The sequence below is a fragment of the Manis pentadactyla genome, chromosome 4 (genome assembly GCF_030020395.1).
Source record: "Manis pentadactyla isolate mManPen7 chromosome 4, mManPen7.hap1, whole genome shotgun sequence".
NCBI lineage: Eukaryota > Metazoa > Chordata > Mammalia > Pholidota > Manidae > Manis > Manis pentadactyla.
In genome coordinates, this window is record NC_080022.1 from 81,939,441 (window position 1) to 81,953,535 (window position 14,095).

Here is a 14,095-nt window from a genome sequence, read left to right on the forward strand (position 1 = left end):
TTGTTTTTTTTGTGGATTACCTTTAGTAAATAAGTCAAATAACTAAATTAATAATTTCTTACTATTTTTAATAGTAACATTAGACTTCGAACTAAAATCAAATAACTTAGTGATATTTTAAATTAAAAATTTATTCTCTTGTTCACTAAACTCTTCAGCAGCTAATTAGGAACCTACTGAACTGCTGCTATCTTGGATATAACTCAAAGGAAGCTTTTTTTGTTTACTAAACAAATTGGCCACATCAGAGATAATTATGAGTTTAAATAAACCGTTGTCTTTCCAATTATGTGCACAACAGTGCTCTTAATTACTTGGGGTCACTGAAATCCCATGGTATCCTCTGAAAAATATCTCTCCTGCAGTCTATCTTGTTAGATTTCTTTTCTGTTCTTGGAAACCAGTATCATTCCCTTTTTAAAGTCCCTTTTTAGCACCAGTGGGAATGATGTTGAGGATAGTAACATGGTTTCAGAGTCTTAAGATCAGGCCTGTTCTGACTTCTGTAGGTCAATGACAGGGGTCACTGTGTAGCTATCTAGATTCCCTAATTTATCTAAAAAAATGTTATTTCTGATGCAAACAAAAATTGTGGGACCTCCAAGAACTAGACCAGCTACCTTTCAGAGCTGCAAAATTCTAAATTGTTATCTGAAAAACACGTGGACAAGTCAAACATGCTGACCGACAGACCCATCACAGAGATTTGGTATTGCTCAAATTCCTAAAGTTTAAGTGCTAGATTCAAGGATGATCATTTAATTATTAAGCTTCAAGAGTCACACCATTTTGTATGCACGAAAACCACGAAAGAAGTACTAATTGAAAATCTGTCGTTTGCTCCGTTTGTACCCTTGATTGTGCCCCCAAAGGCCGAGGAGTTTCATTGGCCAGGGTCGGCAGGGCTGTGAAGGGAGGAGACAAATGGGGAACGTTATGACGTTGCTCCCAGCGTCTTGGCGCATAGCTCCTCACAAGGTCCTAGCCACCTCAGTGACATCCTTAGAATGCAGGGCCGGCAGGTCCAACTCGCCCTTTTTGCGACCATTAAGAGGTCCCGGGAATCAGGTCCTGGTCCAAAGTCCCAGCGCCCGTTAAAGCTCAGCATCTGGGGGTTGTTACTGCTCCGGACCTTTTCTCGGCGTCGGGGACTCCTAGGTCACTGACAGCTCCACGAGGGCAGAGAACGTCGTCTGTTCTGTAACTGCAGTACCCCAACACCTAGATTACTTCCGAACAGGAGGGCTAACCTCTTCTGGTCCCTTCCTTGCTTGCTGCTTTCTTCCTATACGCCAAGCCCCTTTCCGCCTGCCTGCCCTCCACCCGGCAGCCCACGGCCGACTCTGGGCGGGAGTGATCAATGTTCTAAGCGTGGGATGAAGTTAAAGGATCTGGGGCTTTGCTGGAAGGCCTGCCTCCGTCAGGAAAGCAACGGCTGGGCTGAGCGGCTGCCTCTGGCAGGCACCCTGCCCCGGCCACGGGGCCGTCAGCCTCCTGGAAAAGTCCCCGAATGGGGACCGAGCCTGCCATCTGGAGTTGGTCGGCAGGAGCTTCCCGGCGGCACTTAAGGCCTTTCGGTCCCCGCCCGGCCCGCCACGCGCTGAGGCGCTGCGGAGCGCCCTCCGGTGGCCACCGGCCGCACTGCTCGAGACTGGTGGGGACGGCGGCGGCGGAAGGGGAGGAGCGGGGCTTGCGAGGTCGGGCGGCCATGGCGGAGCCAGCGCGGGAGGAGCTCTCGGCCCTGGCCGCGATTTTCTGCGGGCCCAACGAGTGGGAAGTGCTGAGCTGCTCAGGTGATTACCCCGCGCGGGAGGGTCCAGGCGCCCTCCCGTCCCCGCCACCGAGATGGGCTTCCTGCCCCGGGGTCCGCACTTGGGGACGCGGCGGGTTGAATGATGGAGTGAAGCCCACCGGGGCTGGAGTCGTGTCGCAGCAGGCGGGACAGGGAGGCGACCCCCGAGACGTGAATAGTGTCTCGCCCCAGCTGGCTACTCTGCAGTGAACCGCGACCGTAACTCCTGGGCTCGGGGCCGCCGGCCGGTCCCTGTGTCGCGCGCCGCCCCGCCCGGCTTCGTCCCCGCGCGCCCCGCGCCCAGCCCTGCGCGCTCCCGCACGCTTTCTCTGGCCCGCCTGTTCTTACTCTTCAGAGTTCACCTTAAAAAGAGCCCTAGCTAAAAACCCCCCAAATCTCATTGTGTCCTGCAGAGCACTCACCACAGTTTTTACTCTTGTGTTTGCGTGTCGCAAGTTGCAGGACAAGGTGCTGCTTTATAAGCACTAAACTCCAGGCACCTAAACCGTGCCAGGCACATAGTAGGTAGTCAGTAAACAGTTGAATGGAGTTTTGAATTCTCCCATCACTCACTCCGAACCATTTCTCGGTCATATATCCTAGTTGATGGCTTTTCTCATGCTTTTCTAGTTCCCTGAAAGGTGGTTGCCAATCCAGGCTCTTGGCGCATTAATCATTCAGCTCACATTTATTGATGTCAGTAGACATTGACAAGGTTTCAGAGACGCCACCCATTTCCTTTAGGAGCTTACAGTCCAGAGAGGTTCTTTTGGCTATTTATTGATGATGGTTAAAACTTACTCTGTCCAGGTCTGTGGCTTCTATTAAGTAAAAGCCTGAAATGAGGTTTATGAAAAAGTGCAGTGATGCAGATAATTTTCAATTTTCACTTAGCTTTCAGAAACATTATGTAAATTTTTTTGGCATGGGATTTAGCCTTCTGTTAGGTTTCAGCTACTATTAAAATTGTCTTTCTGACCATAAATTGGTTGACCTTTAAGAAAGTAGTCTAAAAATGTTCTGGGTGTTGTGAGAAAGCCCTGTAGGACTAAGGTGGTTTCATGGTGTCCATGCCGCGTGCCGTTCACACAGAGCAGGGGTCGGCTCCATTTCCCTTACTCTTCCTGTGTTACTCGTCTCCACTCGTTCGTTGAGCCCTGTTATGTTTCAGACACTGAACCGATAAATGTACTGAAGCTGCTTTCTTTTTAGTGCCTAGCCTACCTTGAATCTCTTTGAAACAGTTGTTTAAAATCCACTGAAATCATTTACTCACTTTTAGTGTTTTCCTGACCCCCCCCTCTTCTGGATATTGATAATTAGCTCTTTTTATTGATAATTAGTTCTGCCTGAGGCAGGCTATTTGAAGAGATGACTGGTTTTCCTTAATTCCTATATTTTGGCTTGGCTGGGAATGGCCTGGAAAAATGAATCTGTGATTTCCCATCATACCTTAAGGGGATGGAGTGGTAGTGGTCTGGTCATAAATACACAGCTGAGCATAAGACACTGCTGACAGGTCAGAGAAAACCCAAAAAAATAAGCTTAGAAAGGAGAGCAGCTTCTTAATGTCCAGAACACTGTGAACCCTTTATCTGCTGTTAAATTGAGCATGGCTTTCAAGCCATGCCTCCTAATTAATTTAATTCAGTGTTCTGGCATCAATAAGTAATTGAATTATAAAAGAACTCGGTGTAACAACCTAGGACATTTTGTTGCGGAAAGATTCATTGGAGAATAGAATAATTCAGTGATTGAAATAGGGATGTTTGATGTTCCCAACGGGGAATTAAGGGTAAAGTATGGACTTTAACAGACCACAATAAACCTAAAGTGAATTGTTGACTACCATTCTCATGGTCACTGTCAGCTGGGGTACAGGATATAAGCTTGATACCAGAACATTCTGAAAACCATCAGTTCCTAACTGGCCTCTCCTAAATAAGCTTCTGCTAAGCCCCTAGAATCAGAAGAACATTGTAGTGAAATTGTACTTCCAGTATGAGATAGCCCAGGAAGCCGCAGGCTGCCGATCCAGGTGTCAGCTAAGGCTGTTAAGATTGGAGAGCCTGAATAATTGGGTTCAGGTTAGCTGGGCTGTTATGCTGAGATTTTCAGAGGCCTTAGGTACATGTTGGTCTCTTTGCCATGGTTGTAGCAAGCTCATAGTAGAAGGCATCATGTATAACTCTCTCTTATGAGTACAGATTATGTAAGCTCCTATGCTTCTGTCTCCTAAGGAGGACTGTGGGTGGACAAAATTGGGCATTTTACCCCTTCTTGAATAGTGTAGTCAGGCCAGGTACCACGTTTTAATGGGGTCACCTACCATGTGCCTAATACTGTAACTGCATCTTACTTAATGAGGGGTACCCTTAGCTTTATTTTACAGAGAAGATAATGGATGCTCAGGCTGGTTAAGTAATTCACCAGGCCCTGGAGTGTATGGACCTTGCACTGAATCATGTTCCTTAATAAAGATGGGGCTGCTGCATGAGGCAAATAGTTCTCAGAGGGCAGGATTAGCACTTGTCCAGGGAGAGAGAGCAATAATGAGCACCCAGAAAAAAGAGATGGGTGTGACCCAACTTATGTTCAGAATAATTCTGAAGGGGAGTGCTCACTTATGAGACAGGTGAGATTGGTATTGTTATAAATCTTCCTTTTCCTGGTGAGGTAGTTGAGGGTCACAGAGACACAGAGATTATATTATCATGGTCAACACTTGTTATGCATGGAGTTGCATTTCTTTAAATTATCTTACGGGTCAAAATTGTAAAATGGGAGGTACATGAAACCCAATATCAGATAATTTGTTTGCACAGTAGCTGCAGAGTGAACTTTTGTATTCTATGCACACTAGTGTTCAGATCGGATTGGGCCCTCTTGTGAAATGAATCGTGACCAGCACCCACTGACCCCTTGAATCTGCTCAGCTCTGTTCCCTGCTGATTGTCAGTACTGAGTTCATCCCTATAAAACCAATTCAGCCTTGAACCTCACTTCTAAAGGTTGGAATTGACGTTTTTAGCTTTTCTTTAGTTTTTGTTTCTTGTTTTTTTTTCCTGTAACCACATTTTAAACATATATAAAAATTCAGCTCTGTGCATCATGAGAAAACAATCACTAGTGGATGCCTACTTGAGGTGAGCTGCCAGGAAGCAAGAGGAAAGAAAGTTCTGTGAAATGAAGTATGAGAGAGTGTTGGGGGCTTCTTAGTGGTTTCCTGAAAGTAATCTGACTTTGAGGACATATAAAAATTGCAAAAAAATAAAGCAAATATAAGGAAAGTCAGTTGTTAGGGAATAGAAATTATTTCTTAGTGGGCTCTAAATGAATCTTGAAAAGCTCATTCTCTTAAGTTTTGTTTACCTTTTCCAGTGTCCTCTGCCGAGGGAGAGCATTGATTGAGTTTCTTTTGTGTGTGACTCTGAAGTAGGGCAAGTCCTTAAAAATAGCATTGGTGTGGAATTTGGGGTTCAGTTCTCTCAGGGTTCAGTTTCTCTAGGTTGAATATCTGTTGTTTGTAGTGAGGTTGGGAGTGTAATTTCTTTCATGTACTGATAAGAATAAGGTTTGCAACCTATTTTATTTATGAAATTGATACATTTGTGATAAGGCAGAATGACTTAAACAACAACAGGAGAATATGTATATGAGCTTCAACCAGAGGCAGAGACCCTCTTTTGGCAGGATCTTTAGAATGAATTGGAACTTACAAAAATTTTAGTTTTCTAGGACATAGATGTTTATTGAGAATGATGAACTTGTGAGTAAACTTAATAACTACAGAGTTTTTTGGGACCAGGAAGGGGCAGAAATTAACATTAGATTTAGAGCACAATTATTTTCTGTTAATCACTCTGTTTCTAAGTTCTTAATAATATTAAGGCAAATAGAAGCAGCTTTGTTTTCTTTTGTATGTGTTGTGTGTAAAAAACAGCAAAAAATCAGACTGACAGTACGTGTGGTTACATGAACAATTCTGAGACGAAAAGGAGCCAGTTTAATTGCATGTGCAAACTAAGGCAGATGAGAAATGGAAGAGTAATATATGTACTTCTAGAGTTTTAGGGAGAAAATTAGTTTTTAAAAGAATGTGCGGTTTTCTTATCACATTAAATAACAGAATGGGGTGTGTTATTGAGCTTTTCATTTTCTTTCAAGGTAGCATCATTTTGTGTGATTTCAGTTTGCGGCCCCAGGGTGTTTGGGAGAGGGGCGGGGAGTCACCAGGAAGAGCAGTCAGCAAGAGAGCTCATCCTTTCCAATTCTTGAAAAAATTAAAGCAGTTGTTTCCTCCAAATATATAACTAATGATTTTATAGTTTTCTAAGGCACAAGTCAGGATTTTCTCCCATTGCCTTTCTACTTGCTGACTGGCACCGGAAAATTACTAAAAGCGAAAAGTGAAAATTGGCCAGTATTGAATGGCCAGCTCAGTAGCCTTCCAAGATTTTCACCCTGGACAGCTTATTTTTGCCAGGTAGTTCACTGTGCTGGGGAGCAGTAGGTGGGTGTTCACCTGGCAGAGATTGGAGAACACTGCGGGTTTTAGGGGTTTGTTCAGAAGGGGATTCTCGTTTGTGGGAAAACCTTGCTTTGCGGGTACAGATACTGTATTGGTTTCCTATGGCTGCTCTAAAAATTACCACGAGTGGGGTGGCTTAAACCAATACATATTTCTTCCAAAATACGAAATTTCGGAAGTGTGAAGTCAGTGTCACTGGGAGAAATCAAGTTGTCCGTAGGCCTCCCTCTGGGGAGCCGTGGTGAGACCCTGTGTCTTTGCCTTTGCAGGCTGCTAGAGCTGCATCCTTGCATGCCGTGGTTCATGGACCCCTCTCCATATTCAGAGCCAGCAGCAGAGCTTCTGGCTTCAGTGAGTACGTCGCCTTCCTCTGTGGTAAAATCTCCCTCTGTGCCCCTCATGTAAGGACACTTGGGATACCTTTAGGACCCACTGGATAGTCTCGGTTCATCTCCCATAATGCATCTGCAGAGGCCTGTTTGCCATGCAAGGTAACATACAGATTCTGGGGAGTAGAACGTAGATGTCTTTGTGCCGCTCTGTAGCTTCCCACAGGCACCAAGGACTTCTGTACCCGTGAAACCCATGACTGTGAGCTAGTGCCTAATGCTCGGAGGTATACAACTGTAAAATTTAAGTTTCTTGTAACTTGCAAAATTACGTCTTGGTTGTTATCTAAAAAGAAAATAGGGATATTCCAGGGATGAAGGAAATAGTTTGGTTCACCATAATAATTCTGGATATGAAAACACCACACATAAGTTCAAAGTACTTTGGAAATCACACAACAGACTTTAGAGAGGTGCTTTAGAGGTTTTATAAAAAGTTCAGTAGGCAGCAAGTGTAGCGTTAAGGGCCTTTCTGGCAGATAGGATAGTAGTCCAGAGATGGGAAACCAGAGCCTTTGTTCAGGACATAGCAAGGAATAGTTGGAGCAAGGAGTAAGGAGAAAGGAGGTTTTTCTGGTAGGCTGGTTCTAGGCGCCGGATGAGGAATGTGTAATTTGTCAGTCTAGGAGAGTGGCATAGGATCAGCTGGTTTGGGGAGAGGCAGGTGGTGAGGAGACCACTATTCTAGAAACCAGAGAAGGGCCCATGTTAGGAGTTTATGGCAGAGTGAATGGAAAGGAGAGGAATTCTGGAGAACTTGTGGGACTTTGGCAATTGAACATGAAGCATGAGCAGAGAGGGGATAAAAGAGTTAAAGGTAACTTTAAGATTTCAAGTCTGGGTAACGAACAAGAAAGTTGTTCATAGGACAATGCTTTAATTTATGTCAATGCATTTAGGAGTTAGGAGAAGAAGACAGTGCAATAGAGGAATGATCCGAGATGTAGGCAAAGAACAAGGACCATGTGGTGTCTGGGAGGCAAGAGAAGAGAGAATTTTGAGAAGAAGAATTGGTTCAGTAGGTTCAGATGCTGTGGAAAGGTGGGGCAGGATAAAGCCTTTGAGTACGGCTGTGTTAGGGGACCCCAAACCACCCTCAGGCTTGATAGCTGCTCGAAGGGCTCATAGGACTCAGAAAAGCTGGTATATTCGTGGTTAAGTTTAGTACAGCAAGGAGACACAAACTAAAATCAGCAAAACGGAGAGGCTCATGGAGTAAAGTGCAAGAGAAATCAGGTGCAAGTTCCCAGGGGTCCTTTTCCAGGGGAGTTGCACAGACATGCTCACTTCTCAGCAATAATGTATGACAACCTGTGAAAGGCAGTGTCACTGAGGGAAGTTCACTGGAGGCTTAGTGTCCGGAGTTTTCGTTAGGGGTTAGTCTCATGGACATTCTCCACCTGCATGACTGACCTCAGCTACTCAGCGGACTCCAGCCCCAGAGTAGGAAGGTTCACCATAAATCACACTGTGAGCATACACTATTTAATCACACTGCTCCCATGTGGCCAAAGGCCTCAGGCATACAAAAAGTACTCTTATCAAGCAGAATATCCCAAGGGTTCAGAGCTCATCTCTCAGGAGCTGGCTGAGGTCTAGTCCTGAAGACAGGCCTTTCTTGGAAGTGTGTAGGGTTTGAGCAACCCCGGCCTGCTGGGTTAATTTTGCTTTCACAGCAATTAGCAGGTCACTGGTAGTAATTGAGAAAGGAGTTTCAGAGAAAAGTGATGGGAGAAGCCACAGTACAAATAGTTACAGAGGGACTGGTTTTTGGGAAAGTGGATGCAGGTGATGAGCATTTATATTTCAAGAAAACTGAAAATGAAGGGACAGAGAAAGTTCTGTAGCTTAAGGTATTAGTAGCATTTTTTTTTTTAACAAGGAGAAAATACATATTTTGAAAGAAGAAGAGAAGCAAAAGTTGGAGGGGTAGAAAATGCAAGCACAAGGGAAGTGATAATGATTGGAACGCTGCCTTAGAACCGATAGGGCTTGCTGTGGAAGAGGGGAAGGCCTTTTTTTCTCAGAGATAAAGAGTGAAAAGGAGAGAGTGAGATGGTGAAAAACCCCGACTATGTATTACCAAGCAGCCCTGCGGTTCCTAAGCACCAGCCAAGGCAGCGGCTGCTAGATGGCTCGAGCATACTTGTGTAGATTCAGCCAGCCGCGAGGCGGTCTGCCCAGGGGGATTTGGACAGTTTACTACTCACTGCACAGCAGGCAGCATGGACATCGTGTCCACATTAGTTCTCCTGTCCCCGAAGCCCCATGGGGCGATGTGGAGGCAGGCCCATGTGTATACTGCACACACTCTGGGTCTTTGTTAGCTGAGAGACTCTGGACTTAGGAACCCCTCAATTTTAAAAGAGGGGTGTTAGCAATCCTGCCTGATGAAGGAATATATTATCTCTTACGCTGGTCTGGACCTGCCCTCTGACCTCCAGAGAGAAGCTCTCTGGCTTCTAAGGCTGTTACATAAATGTCCTTAAAGCTGTCAGTAGCCTTTGCTCGGAAGATATGCAGAAATGCCATATATATATATATGTCTATAAACACAGACATTTTTAAGTATAGAATATAAGTCAAGGAAGACCACTCAGTGAGTAAGTGTTGAATGATGAATGAATGGAGATCTTTAGGAGGTATACCTGACTTTGAGAGAGAAAGACTCCCTAGATGATTATTTCTGGAGAGTTTATTCAGCCTAATGGTCATATGTTGTTGGTAGATCCATTTATAATGCCCATTTCATGTAGCGAAATGTACCTATCTAACTAATGGATAGGGAGCTTGTTTAATATTAAAAATTTTTTTAAAGAGTAAGTAACTGGATGGAAGAAAGAATAGTTCTGAGAAAATGGTGATGGATTGTAGAGGAAATGTACTAAGTTTGGAAAATTTTTTTCTTTATGCAGTATGTATTTTACTTACACGAAACAAATTTTGGCTGTATCATTTTAATATGATCCTCATAATGGTTACTGTGTTGTCTTAAAATAGGAGTACTTTGCAGGTGATGTTGAAGAGTCTAATAAAGAAAAAACTGTGTAACAGCTGTGTTTGGTCCTGTGTGAACCGGAGTTTGTAACAACAGCTTTTATATAAATGGAATCACATAGCTAGAAAGCCATTTTAATGTTCTGTTAGGTTCTTTAAAATGGGGATACATTCAGGTTTCAGTTGTGGAGGCTGTTGAGCAGCAATCCAGGTATGAAAATGAGAAAGTTTGACTGCTTCTCTTGTGAAGGAGACTGAAACACAGCGTGTGGAGAAAGAAGTAAGGGCAGCGAGAGGCAAGTGAGCTTCAAAGCGATTCATCTGCACCCAGGCCGTTCTACTCTGATTCTGATCTGTGTGCTTCTGCCCCCTGCAGAATGAATCAGCCTGACGTTTTATCAACTTTTTGAAAAGTGGGGTGAAGTGGTGTGGAACACATCAGAGGGGGGAAGTCGAGCAAATCTGAAAGAGAGCAGAGTGTTTCATCTCATATCCTGTGTGTGCTCCCCCCACCCCTTCTTAGGGAGCCAGCTATGGCTGAACTGATGTTCACCCAATTTTAGTTCATCTTGCTGCCTTCATGTTACACTGATACTAATATATTTGAAGTTAGAAAAGAGGTCCAAGCAGTTACTGTGTCAGTCACAGTCATTAGTTTTTCTGCAACCCTGTAACCACACAGGATTCCAGTGTTTGCTTTGACTTGGATTTACCACAAAATGACCTTCCTTGGATTTAGTGTGTAACTTTTAAATTAATTACTGACTTTATGTATATATACATGATACTGTTTTTTAAAAATGTCCATGTGAGTCAATTAGGAGTTTCTGGAAGTAGAAAAACATTTGATGATGAGAAATCCTTCTGGTTACCTGAATAAAAAATGGGATAGTAGCAAGTGTAAATGCCAGTGAAATCCTGATGCTGATGTGCATGAATTCATGAATATCTGTATAGTTGAAGGGAATAATCTGTAAACCATGGCTTTCTTAGTATTATGTATCTCTTCATAAAATAACTCAGTTTTCACATGAAAAATAAATTGACCCTTGAAACAAAAATTTTAACTTTAGTGTTCCATTCAAATTATGTGCATCTAATCATTATTTTTGGATGCCTTCCAGAAACAGATGGGACCGTGTTCAAAATTCTCACAAAAGCTGAAGGACTTACGGATGCAGATGTACCGTTAGAACTAGTGTTCCACTTACCGGTCAGTTACCCTTCATGCCTGCCTGGCATCTCAGTTCACTCTGAACACCTGACCAGGGCCCAGGCTGTGACTGTGAAAGATAAGTTACTTGAGCAAGCAGAGAACCTTTTGTCAGGACCTATGGTTCATGAACTGATTCTCTGGATTCAGCAGAATCTCAGGCACATCCTCAACCAACCAGAAACTGGAAGTGGCAGCGAAAAGTGTACTTTTGCAACAAGTGTGACTGTGGGTGATGGATTGTGGATGACCCTTTTGCATTTGGATCACATGAGAGCAAAGGCCAAATATGTCAAAACTGTGGAGAAGTGGGCTTCCGATTTAAAGCTCACAGGAAGACTGATGTTCCTGGGTAAAATAATACTGATTTTACTACAAGGAGACAGAAACAGCCTCAAGGTGCCAAAAAGTTTAATGTTGAATATGAGTTTGGATATTTTCTGCTAAAATGGTGTGTTATAAGTATGTTTTATAACAATGGAACACGTTAATCTTTAAGATGTTTCTGCTTTCACTATTCCCATGTTAACAGAGCTCCATTTTTGAAAAGAATGTTTTCAATTTCTGATTACAACTACAGACTTGCAAAGCTTGAAGAAGTAGAGTATATTTTTAAAATCATGCCACATAATGACAGCAAGAGGTTATAAAAAATGTGCCAAAAAATGTGTTTGTTTCTATAATTAGCTTTGAGCCTCAGTTTTATAAATGTGCACTACAAGTTTGTGCATATTTATATTTTTTCCTTTAGTTAGGCACATCATGGTGTATATTTTTGGGTAGTCTGCAAAAGTTATAACTTTTAGGCAGTTAAAAATGCATTCTGACACTTTGATTTGGTAACTCATCCCTGGAAAGAGGAGCTGGGTCCTCCTAAGCGGGGTTTGGTGTTTGTGGAAGTAGAGTCATCAGGGCTGTCAGCTTGTCACCTCCTACCTAACTCTTGCTTTCCACCCAACTTGTCTCAGCAGCTGCTTTCAAATGATCATCTTCAGATTTTTCAAGTTTTCATTCTAAACGTATCTAACCCGTTTTATGTGGGACCACACAAGGAAAGCTGCTTATTATATTTTAAATCTTAAAAGAGCTACAAATCACTTAAGAGGTTTTACGCTTTCAGAGGGGTTTGAGTCAAGAATACTTACAAATTGAATTTATTTGAAACAGACTTAGCTTACACAACCCACAATCTTAAAAGATTTGTGGAATAACGTAGCTTTTTTATGATGGGCTCTTATCACAAAACTCGTTTGGTGTTTGGTTAACCAGATTAGTGCTGGCTTAGGGCATATAGACAAAACAAATAATCCAAACTTCATTCAAATTCTGGATTGGGTTTTGACTAAGGAACCACGTGTTTTAAGGTGACTTCCAGTGTAGCTGTAAAATTTGATCCTTTTGGGGACAATACTACCTGACAAAGTGAATACAAATTAATTTCCTTGCTCTTATTTCTCCCAAAGGCTCAGCTGTTTCTTTAAGCCAGCTCAGGCATATTAAACTAAGTACAGCTGTTTTACAGATGTTATGACTCAGATCAGACCCATTAGTTAATTAACAAGCATTTATTCATATCAGAATTTTACTAATATAGAGAAAATTGTACTTTTTATTGGCTGTCCCTAAAATGCCATATAATATAAATATTTCTGTTATATTTTTATGACTTTATGTCAGGATTGGGAATTATAGGTACATATTTATAGATGCCATCCAATTTGGAATGGCAAGTGCTATGCCTGTTAACTTCATTCAGACACTGAAACGGGAATAATGATGACAGCTGGTGCTAAGTGTGCCATTGCACTATATGCCAGGCACTCCTTTTACACTTTGCATGTGTCAGCTAACTTAATCATCATAACTTTCCCTAAGGTAGGTGCTGTTATGAGTACGATTTTGTGGAGTAGGTAACTGAGGCACCAAGGGTCTAGGTAACCAGCCCAGAATCGGATCCAGTGGGCTGTCCAGTCCAGATTTAAATCTTGAGTGGTCTGATTACATCCTTCTTTGCTTCTGCATTCATCAGTACTTTATACTGCCAAGCATGTAAAAATACTGTGTAATTTCCTTACTGCTTGATTCAGAAAGATAGTACTTTTCAAGCATGGAAATAAGCCTGCAGGTTTCTATCTTTTTTAAAACTAGGAGTTTGCGTTTCAGAATAAGATATGTACTTAACATGCTGTTTATCATTTAGGAGTACCTGGTTCTTCAGAAAACCTCCAAAATAGATGTGGATTCAAGTGGAAAGAAATGCAAAGAAAAAATGATGAGTGTACTGTTTGAGACAAAAGTACAGGCAGAGCACAAAAGGTATAATTTAGTACTATTGCAGATGGAAAAGCAACGGAATCGATAATTATACTCTGACAAATCTAGGCATATTCATGAATTTCTCTTGTATAATGCAGGTTTCTGGCATTTGAAGTCAAAGAGTATTCATCGTTGGATGCGCTACAAAAGGAGTTTGAAACTGCAGGACTTATGAGGCTTTTCTCTGAATTTGTACTTGGGCTGGTAAAATGAAATGGAGGACAGGAATCTTTGAGTGAAATAGCAGTGTTTTGCATTTTTTTTCACTTTTTGTTTGTTTTTTTTTACATTGGATTTTGGGAGGCGCTAATTGAAATACGAGGGAACAATTAAAAACTTTCTCTGAAGCAAAATGATAGTCACCATCTTAACTTCAGGAATGAAAGCCAGTTCTGTTTATGGAATATGAAACAATAAAAATACCCATGTATTCTAATTTTTGCCTAGTCTAATTTTGTAAAGGTTGGGTTCAATAATAGAATGTTATTTGAAAGATAAATATAAAAAGATGATGGTAAATGAGCCCTTGTGTTTATTCAGAGGATTTGTTTGGCACTGTGCAATTTTCTGGCTAATTTTCTCATAATTAAATCAGTTTTTAAAAGATCTGTTTTCATGTTCACATTTGTATCATTTGATCATGATTTTCCTCCCAGCTTATCATGGCTAATGTTTGAAGTTGAATGTTAAGAAAAATACAACACTGATTTCTTTGTGGAATTAAATAAATCATTAGTTAGTTTAAACAGAAACCAAAGAAGTTCTACAGAACTTGATTTACAGTTGCTTTCTTTGGGATCCCAGAATAGCAAGGTACTTGATAGTTAAAGGACTAGAAAGTCAATTTAAGTTAAAAT

General features: G+C 42.0%; 1 protein-coding gene across 3 annotated transcripts; it reads left to right on the top strand.

Moving 5' to 3' along the window:
- Positions 1–972: 972 nt before the first annotated feature.
- Positions 973–13,844, top strand: RWDD3 (RWD domain containing 3). Of its 3 annotated transcripts, none has more exons than XM_036906481.2 (4): positions 988–1,793; positions 10,840–11,321; positions 13,123–13,238; positions 13,337–13,844. In XM_036906481.2, exons 1-4 carry the CDS (start codon positions 1,511–1,513, stop codon positions 13,449–13,451), a joined length of 996 nt encoding a protein of 331 aa, XP_036762376.2. In that variant the 5' UTR covers positions 988–1,510; the 3' UTR covers positions 13,452–13,844. The 3 variants fall into 3 exon arrangements, with proteins under 3 accessions (XP_057356434.1, XP_036762376.2, XP_036762375.2); XM_036906480.2 differs by having other exon boundaries at positions 994–1,793; positions 10,834–11,321; XM_057500451.1 differs by lacking the exon at positions 13,337–13,844 and having other exon boundaries at positions 973–1,793; positions 10,834–11,373.
- The last annotated feature ends 251 nt before the right edge of the window (positions 13,845–14,095 follow it).